Source organism: Oncorhynchus mykiss, chromosome 16 (genome assembly GCF_013265735.2).
Source record: "Oncorhynchus mykiss isolate Arlee chromosome 16, USDA_OmykA_1.1, whole genome shotgun sequence".
NCBI classification, from domain to species: Eukaryota; Metazoa; Chordata; class Actinopteri; order Salmoniformes; family Salmonidae; genus Oncorhynchus; species Oncorhynchus mykiss.
Genome location: NC_048580.1, coordinates 45,782,989 through 45,791,544, shown reverse-complemented (window position 1 = coordinate 45,791,544; position 8,556 = coordinate 45,782,989). Strand labels below are relative to the sequence as shown.

General features: G+C 41.7%; 1 protein-coding gene across 2 annotated transcripts; it reads right to left on the bottom strand.

Annotated features, from left to right (window-relative positions):
• Nucleotides 1-2: 2 nt before the first annotated feature.
• On the bottom strand, nt 3-6,930 carry letmd1 (LETM1 domain containing 1). 2 transcript variants are annotated; one of them, XM_021566148.2, is made up of 9 exons: nt 6,565-6,930; nt 6,006-6,160; nt 5,605-5,720; nt 5,310-5,392; nt 4,862-5,048; nt 4,455-4,556; nt 2,796-2,948; nt 1,206-1,302; nt 3-1,099 (listed from the first exon to the last, which is right to left on the bottom strand). In XM_021566148.2, the coding sequence occupies exons 1-9, from the start codon at nt 6,675-6,677 to the stop codon at nt 1,026-1,028; spliced, it is 1,080 nt and encodes a 359-aa protein (XP_021421823.2). In that variant the 5' UTR covers nt 6,678-6,930; the 3' UTR covers nt 3-1,025. The 2 variants fall into 2 exon arrangements, with proteins under 2 accessions (XP_021421823.2, XP_021421824.2); XM_021566149.2 differs by lacking the exon at nt 5,310-5,392 and having other exon boundaries at nt 4,862-5,029.
• Nucleotides 6,931-8,556: the final 1,626 nt, after the last annotated feature.

Sequence of the window (8,556 nt, the reverse complement as noted above, 5' to 3'; positions counted from 1 at the left end):
TAAGCAGAACAGTTGACTGAATCTATGGACAAGGCTGATGTAAATAATTGGTGACAATGCGCAGATCTAACTCGTTTCTTACTGTAAATGGCATTTCTCTACATTGACAAGTATTTCAGAGTACATTTTATTTGACACCAATCACCTTAATACACCAGAACTTATTTCAAAACAATCGAAAGGGGTTGAACAAGTAAAGTAAAAACATTAGTTGGCATATTTAGTATGAGAATCTTATGGCCACTTCAAAACCAGACTATCGATCCCATTTCAAGGCACATGAGGGCATCTCCACCCACCATTTCCAGGTTTTAAAAAAACTAACAGCACTGGTAGAGCATAGTGGGTTCAATCCCCTGGACCGCATGACTAAATCACCTGCTGAATGGCATTCCCCAGTGTCTTGAGATTCAGTATCACCTTACTGCATTTAACATTCCATCTACTTGATTCAAAGTTGCCCCCCCCCCCAAAAGCATACTTAAACAGGTGGTTATGGTGGTACAGTATGACCAGTAAAATGACACCATATGCTCTCAAAAGGCTATGTAGGTGTGGGTTGGAATGTCTGCAGACAATTATTTTTCCAAATGTAATATGGTTAGCTGAACATTGACAAGATTGACCCACCCCCCCCAGCTATGCTCCACATCTTATGTGAAATCAGCTTCACAAGTAAACAAAACGACATTCAAGGCTGAGTACTGCACTTGAGCAGAGATTGCGAGTAAGCGTTTCCCTGTACCATTTACACCTGGTGTCTCCTGTGTACGTGACAACTGATTTGATTGAGCCTGAAAACATTGACCAGTTCAAGATATTGCAACAGTTGCTATGTAATCACATTTCCTTCACCACAAATCCACTGCATTAAGTAATCACTTTGTCCTTCTAAAAGTGAGTTGTAAAGCTTAGCATTTCCTCCGTTGGTAGATGTTGGCACCCTATGGAAAAGTTACCCTGCCCAGCATGTTGAGAGATGGCTGAATTAATGGAAGTGGCAGATCACTCCTTGTTCCTTCCTGTCAATGGTGAGAGGGCTTTGGGTAGTTGGCAGAGAGCAAGACCATACTGTGCACAAGCAGAGACACCTCTGACTCTGGGACAGAGGGACATAGAGAGAGTCGTGAGGACAAACATATCACCCTTCCTCACAAATTTTAATTGAACAGACCACGCTATCGGGAGAGGGAAACATTAGATACCTTTCAGGTGAGATGAGAACTGGAGCCACTGTGAAAGCCATTCCCGACACTGGTTGATGCTGAGACTGCCAGAATCAAGCCCCCTGACATAGCAGGCCTGATGAGACCAGGGTCAAGTTATCAATATGACTGTGTTCCATTTGTACATGTGGGTTTTTGCTGACATGATTACATAGACAGTGGGTATAGAAAGTCAATGTTTGCCTTACAGCCTGAAAGACTTTACAGTTATTTACACACAGTAACTAACAATATCCAAGTGGGAGGAAAAGCAAACTCAATTTATTAAACTAAAATACCCTATTTGAATAAGTGAACACTTGGTGGAACCACCTTTTGCTTGAATTACAGCCATGAGTCACTTTGAATACGTCTCTACTAACCTTGCACACCTAGACTGATATTTGCACATTCTTCCTTGCAGAATTGTTCAAGCTCAGTCAAATTGCATGGTGACTGCACTTAAGTCATTCCACAGATTCGATTGGGATTAGGTTGGCGCTCTGACTAGGCCACTCAAGGACATTCACCACCTTGTCCTTCAGCCACTGTATGGTTGCTTTGGGTTACTGTCATGGTTTCAACATCTTCCCATTTTCAAATTCCTGGCAGAGGTCTCGGTTCTCAAATCTGTTGGTATATTTCACTGTTCATTTTCCTTTCTATCCTGACAAGTGCTCCAGTCCCTGCTGATGAGATACACCCCCACAACAGGATGCTGCCACTGCCGTGCTTCACTGTAGGACTGTGGTCTTTCGGCCGGGACATTTTGTTTTGCGTTCAGGCCATAAAGTTCAATTTTGGTCTCATCTGGCCAAAGCACCTTTTTCTACTTGGCCTCAATCTACAATGTGCTTTTTGGCAAAGCTCAAAGGAGACTTGATGTGGATTTTTTTGAGGAGCGGTATTTTTCTTGCCATCCCCCCCATAGAGGCCAGATTTGTGGAGCGCTTGTGATAGTGGTCACATGCACACACCAAAGTCACCATTGGTTTCTTGGTAGCCTCTGATCAGTCTCCTTGCCAGGTCACCCAGTATGGAGGGACGGCCTGAATATGTTGGGTCTGGGTGGTGCTATACACCTTCCACTTCTTAATAATGGTCGAAACTGTGCTCCGAGGGATAGACAAAGCCTTTGAAATCCTTTTACATCCATCCTCTGACTTGTGCATTTCCACCCATTGTGGATTCTTTGCTTTGAAATGCACTACTAAGCAGTGGAGTCCTCTATGAACAACTACTTTTATTCTGAACTAATCAAAGTCACTACAATTGAGCACAGATGGAAGCCAATCAGCTTTATTTGTAATCAGTCACTACAATTGATCACAGATGGAAGCCAATCAGCTTTATTTGTGATCTGGAAGGTGGTTGGTTATAATTCAAAGTTTGCAATTGCAATTCTGGGGGGGGACTTATCCAAGTAGAGTATTTTACTGTTAATGCATTTTCAGAGTTTGAGAAAAAAAATACTTGGATATTGTGGGTAAATAAAGCTGGAAAAAGTCACGTTTTCACGTGCTGTAAGGGAACACGGTGAACATTTTGAAAGGGGGTGGTGACTTGCTATACCCAGTGATGTGCACTGACCTGTCTCAGCTCAGAGTCATCCAACTGGTGCAGGCCATGTCTGCTGAGAGCACGGTCCAGCTGTAGCAGCTCTATGGCGTGGCTGTTCAGTCGCGTGCCAATCATGGGAGTTGGGAGGCGGGGAGTCAGGAAGAACAGGGGACAGAGTTGCCTCTGGAGAGAGAGGGACTTACATTGATGTAATATTTTTCAGCTGGTACAAATAGTCTGATATACAGTACCAGTTAGTTTGGACACCTACTCAATCAAGGGTTTCTTTATTTTTTACTATTTTCTACATTGTAGAATAGTGAAGATGTCAAAACTATGAAATAACACATGGAGTCATGTAGTAAGCAAAAAAAAGTTACATCAAAATATTTTATATTCTTCAAAGCAGCCACCCTTTGCCTTGACGACAGCTTTGCACACTTGGCATTCTTTCAACCAGCTTCATAAGGTACCTGTAATACATTTCAATTAACAGGTGTGCCTTGTTAAAAGTGAATTTGTGGAATTTCTTTATGCGTTTGAGACAGTTGTTTTGACAAGGTAGGGCTGGTATACAGAAAATAGCCCTATTTGGAAAAATACCAAATCCATATTATGGCAAGAACAGCTCAAATAAGCAAAGAGAAACGACATTCCATTACTTTTAAGACAAAGGTCAGTCAATACAAAACATTTTAAATCACAAAAACCAGTAAGCGCTACGATGAAACTGGCTCTAATGAGGAGAACCATAGGAAAGGAAGACCCAGAGTTACCTCTGCGGCAGAGGATAAGTTCATTAGAGTTACCAACCTCAGAAATTGCAGCCCAAATAAATGCTTCACTGAGCTCAAGTAACAGACACATCTCAACATCAACTGTTGAGACTGAATCAGGCCTTCATGGTCGAATTGCTCCAAATGACACCAATAAGAAGACTTGCTTGGGCCAAGAAACATGAGCAATGAACATTAGACCTGTGGAAATATGAGTCCAAATTTGAGATTTCTGGTTCCAACCGTGAAGCATGGAGGAGGTGGTGTAATGGTGTGGGGGTGCTTTGCTGGTGACACTCTGGTTTATTTAGAATTCAAGACACACTTAACCAGCATGGCTACCACAGCATTCTGCAGCGATACACCATCCCATCTGGTTTGGGCTTAGTGGGACTATCATATGTTTTTCAACAGGACAAAGACAACACACCTCCGGGCTGCGTAAGGGCTATTTGACCAAGAAGGAGAGTGATGGAGTGCTAAATCAGATGACCTGGCCTACACAAATCACCTGACCTCAACCCAATTGAGATGGTTTGGGAAGAATTGGAGAAGGAAAAGCAGCCAACAACTGCTCAGCATATGTGGGAACTCCTTCAATAATTCCAGGTGAAACTAGTTGAGAATGCCAAGAGTGTGCAAAGCTGTCAAGGAAAAGGGTAGCTACTTTGAAGAATCTAAAATATATTTTGATTTGTTTAACACTTTTTTGGTTACTACATTCTTCCATTTGTGTTATTTCATAGTTTTGATGTCTTCACTATTATTCTACCATGTATAAAACAATAAAAAAATCAAAAAATCCTTGAATGAGTAGGTGTGTCCAAACATTTGACTGGTACTGTACATGCAGTAAACCCATGGACTCATGTTTTAGGGAATTTCTGAATAAAGACTACAAGAAAAAACTGACCATCTGATTTGCGTTTATTCTCTTGATACTCAGGGGAGCTCCAGAAAACAAGCCTCGAATCACCTGGATGTCAGATATGTTAGGGTGTACCCCACTTTGCACCTAAAAAAAACACATGGACTGGTCAGACTTATTTTACTGCTGCTCTTTAATCATGTTACTTTCATTTCGTATATATATATTCTTTAGGTATAAAAAAAAAAAAGCATTGTTGGTTAGGGCTTGTAAGTACGCGTTTCACTGTAAGGTATTCGGCGCATGTGACACATTTTTATTTGACATCAGTGTCTAGCTGCATTACAGTTATGGGAAAACATCCATGTTTGCCCAACATCATGTTGGACAATGGACACATTTGAACATCTGACATATGCAAGGGAGGGGTTAAGAGTTTCTGTATCACCCGCCTTGTTGCAGAGGTCTAGTAGGATGATCTTTAGGCGGCCATCTTTGACATGTGAACCTGCACTCTCAAGCCCCTTCAGCACAGCCCAGTGGTGCTGGGCCCTGTGGGAATGGTTCACTCCCTGGAACTCAGTCTGCTGCTGGGGGGTCCAGAAGTGGCGGATCAGGAGCTGGCGGGGGAAAAGGTACCTGGTAGTGAAAAAGAGAGGAGGGAAGCAAAGGGAGGAGCAGATGGAGGAATATGTAAGGCAGGGAGATGAAGGGAAGACAGGACACGAGGGGGGGTTAATACATTGTAGGGGGGGCACAATGTATTAAAGTTGGGGGCATACTGTATGTTTACAATGATTAATCAACCTTTTAACTCCCATTGACTTTGAGAATTAGGCTATTTTCTAACTAAATATGAATCAAAAGAGGATGTTGATGAGATGACTGAAATGAACTCACATTAGGACAAAAACCAGGTAGTTGGCAAATGGAGGAATAGAAATGAACAACAGTGGAATGGCTTTGATCATGTCTCTGCGAAACTGAAAGACAAAGAAAGGAGAAGTTACCATTTACTATAACCCATGCTAAGGAGAACTTTTCAGACTTGGACATGCAGACATAGTAAAAGTAGTCCTATGTATTGCAGATCAAAGTGTTACAGTTCAAAGCCTTTAATGTAGATTAAAGACTGCTAACCACATTATCAAGAACTTTCCTTGTTATTCAAGTGTATGCCCTAGCCTCGACCGACCTGCCTGAGTTTCTCCATATCACGATAGGGCAAGTCCTGGACTTTGACACTGTTGGTGAGCATCCTTGTTCTTATCACCGTCACCTCTTTGGCATCTTGGAAAATGAGTTGAATACCTGAAAAAAAATAAAAATAAAATATGGCTAATTTTCGGTGTACCGGCAGCACAGAAGCCTGCCTATGTGATGCATGGAATTGTTACATATTGAGCTAGGCCACGTGTGTGTTCTTTTGCCTTCAAACGTGAGATCTAGATAATTTTGCTAAGGTAATGTAGATCTGTAAATAGAGACAAATAAAGAGATGCATGATGCCGAACAAAGGATAAACTAAGGAGGCTTGATGACCAATCAATATCACTTATAAAGTTTTAGCTAGTTCTATGGCAAGTAGTGTCTTACCTTTTGTAAAAGTGTGATAGAGAACATAAAAGCGAGGAAAATATCTTTGGAGGAAGAGTTCATATTTGGCATTGGCCCCTTGCAGCCTTGACACAATTTGCAGGCCAATCCCTAGCCTGGATTTGGGGGATGAGTAGTGTCTGTACAGGGGCAGTCTGTAAAGGACACAAAACGATTGTAATGAAACAAGAGCGGCTCATACGTTCAAGCACTTAAAGAGTTTGACTTGTCGTTAAAAAGTAGTACTGTTTGTATGACAACTCAGAGTATCAAAATCAGATTTTTTTTTTTTTTAAACAGAACTTTAATATTACAAGCTGGTTCAGATCCATTTGTGCCGACTTATGTCCAACAACTCTCGTAGTTGTTGTCATGCCAAAAAATGTAACGTTAGAATTCAAAATGTTGTATAACCAGCCTTTATCTGACAGTGAACAGTGGTTGGGTGTTGCCCGCCCAGACCGAACAGTCAATGAGTTTACTCCAGAGAAGTGCCACATAACAGCGGCTCGACAACATCACGATACAAGTATATAACGTATTGCATGGGTTTTCATACCTTGCTCCAGAGGTGGCCGTGAAAGAGGAGTGTATAACTGTAACCCCATTAGTTCTGATTCCGTACAAATCCACAGAGAAACGGCGGCCCACCGCCGCACAGAACAGCGCCATTTTTAGAAGGGCAGATTGACAGCTTCTCTCTGCGTGATTGGCTGTATGATTACCGTAATGTACCCAATGTTTACCGTGCCGCAGTCTAAATTGCTAAATTCTAGAATGATGACTAACACTATACTGAACAAAAATATGAATGCAACTTGTAAAGTGTTGGTTCCATGTTTTATGAGCTGATATAAAAGATCTCAGAAATTTTCCATACCCACAAAAATGTCTCTCAAATGTCGTGCACAAATTTCTTTACATCCATGTTAGTGAGCATTTCTCCTTTGCCAAGATAATCCATCCACTTGACAGGTGTGGCATATCAAGAAGCTGATTAAACAGCATAATCATTACACAGGTGCACCTTGTGCTGGGGACAATAAAAGGCCACTCATTTGGCAGTAGGTCCAACCTGCATCACAACCACAGACCACGTCTAACCACGCCAGCCCAGGACGTCCATATCTGGCTTCTTGACCTGCGGGGAACATTAGGAATACCTTCCTAATATCGAGTTGCACCCCCCGTCCCCTCCTCTCTCCCAGGACTGACAAAAAAGGCAGAATGAATTACATAAATTGAAGTTAAGAGGCACTCTGGCAGTTCTTATGTTTTATATAGATGCATGCATTATTATTCTCCCGAGTGGCGAAGCAGTCTAAGGCACTGCACCTCAGTGCAAGAGGCATCACTACAGTCCCTGGTTTGAATCCAGGCTGTATCACATCCGGCTATGATTGGGAGTCCCATAGGGCGGCAATTGGCCCAGCGTCGTCCAGGTTAGGCCAGTGTAGGCCGTCATTGTAAATAAGAATTTGTTCTTAACTGACTTGCCTAGTTAAGTAAAGGTTAAATAAAATGTTACTTCAATTTGACTTATTGACTATGCACATTTAAGAAAATAAATCACATTCACTATTTTGTTTGACTATAAATGCATGTTTGTAACCTAACCTTTGACATGGGGATTAGTGTTTGTGTGTTCCCCTTTTGTAATATGGTTTTTGCGGAAGTGTTTCCCTATACAAACTCTGCATGTAGGCTGTTAATGTATGTTCCTGACGCCCTCCTGCAGAGAGATTAAGATATTCCAATGTATTGCACATAATTAGATCTCTTCAAGATGCTCATTACGCTGACTGTGTAAAGTTGATTTAGCCTCAATGGATCTTGCTTTGATCTTTCAGTGATTTAATTTTATATAATTGGATTTTGGCCTGTAAAAATGTTTCATAATGTGAGGTGGAGTAATGTTCTGTCCCCATGAATGTTTACATGTCTACTAATTTGCATGTTGTGCTACAGAGAACTGAAGGAGTGAAATGGAAGGGGCATTTGAGCAAATTGGATTTAAGTTGGACTGGATGTACTGTTCATAAAGACTAGCTACTGCAAGCGTCATCACTGTCAATGTTCATTAAATTTGTATCAGAGCCACAGGCCTGCCCTAACCAGACACATCTCAGCTGGCTCATGTAATCCACTGTGGCAGTTGAGCACACCAGCTCTGAGCAAGTGGGTTCTCTGGTAAGAGGGACTGCGATGACAGCTTTTGTCTGCCCCCCTATATTCTTGAAGTTGTTTGCCTTTGGTGGAAAATGCATCTACATTTTATTTTTCTCTATCATGGGTAGCAAAATTCCGTTAACATGGTTAAGTCTTGCGCTTGTTGTGGCTGCTTCCTGAAAATATGATTAAAAAGATGCAATGCTGGTAATGTTGTCATATTTTCATTTTACAGCAAAGCTGTAGCTGTGTGTACAGCTAAACCACAGGTATCAACTCTCAAAGAAAGTGACTAGGAGTTATGCACTGTGTGTACACACATCTTAGTATGGTCTTCATGTTTCTGTCATAAGTGTCCACGTGGATATTTTTTCTTGCTGTC

What these genes read in the sequence shown, in the direction of transcription:
- letmd1 (XM_021566148.2), bottom strand. Translation starts at nt 6,677, where the DNA reads ATGGCGCTGTTCTGTGCGGCGGTGGGCCGCCGTTTCTCTGTGGATTTG. An exon ending in ATATGGAGAAACTCAGGCAG is followed by an intron (nt 5,393 to 5,604) that starts GTCGGTCGAGGC and finishes TTTGTCTTTCAG; the next exon opens with TTTCGCAGAGACATGATCAA. An exon ending in GTTCTCATCTCACCTGAAAG is followed by an intron (nt 1,100 to 1,205) that starts GTATCTAATGTT and finishes CCTCTGTCCCAG; the next exon opens with AGTCAGAGGTGTCTCTGCTT.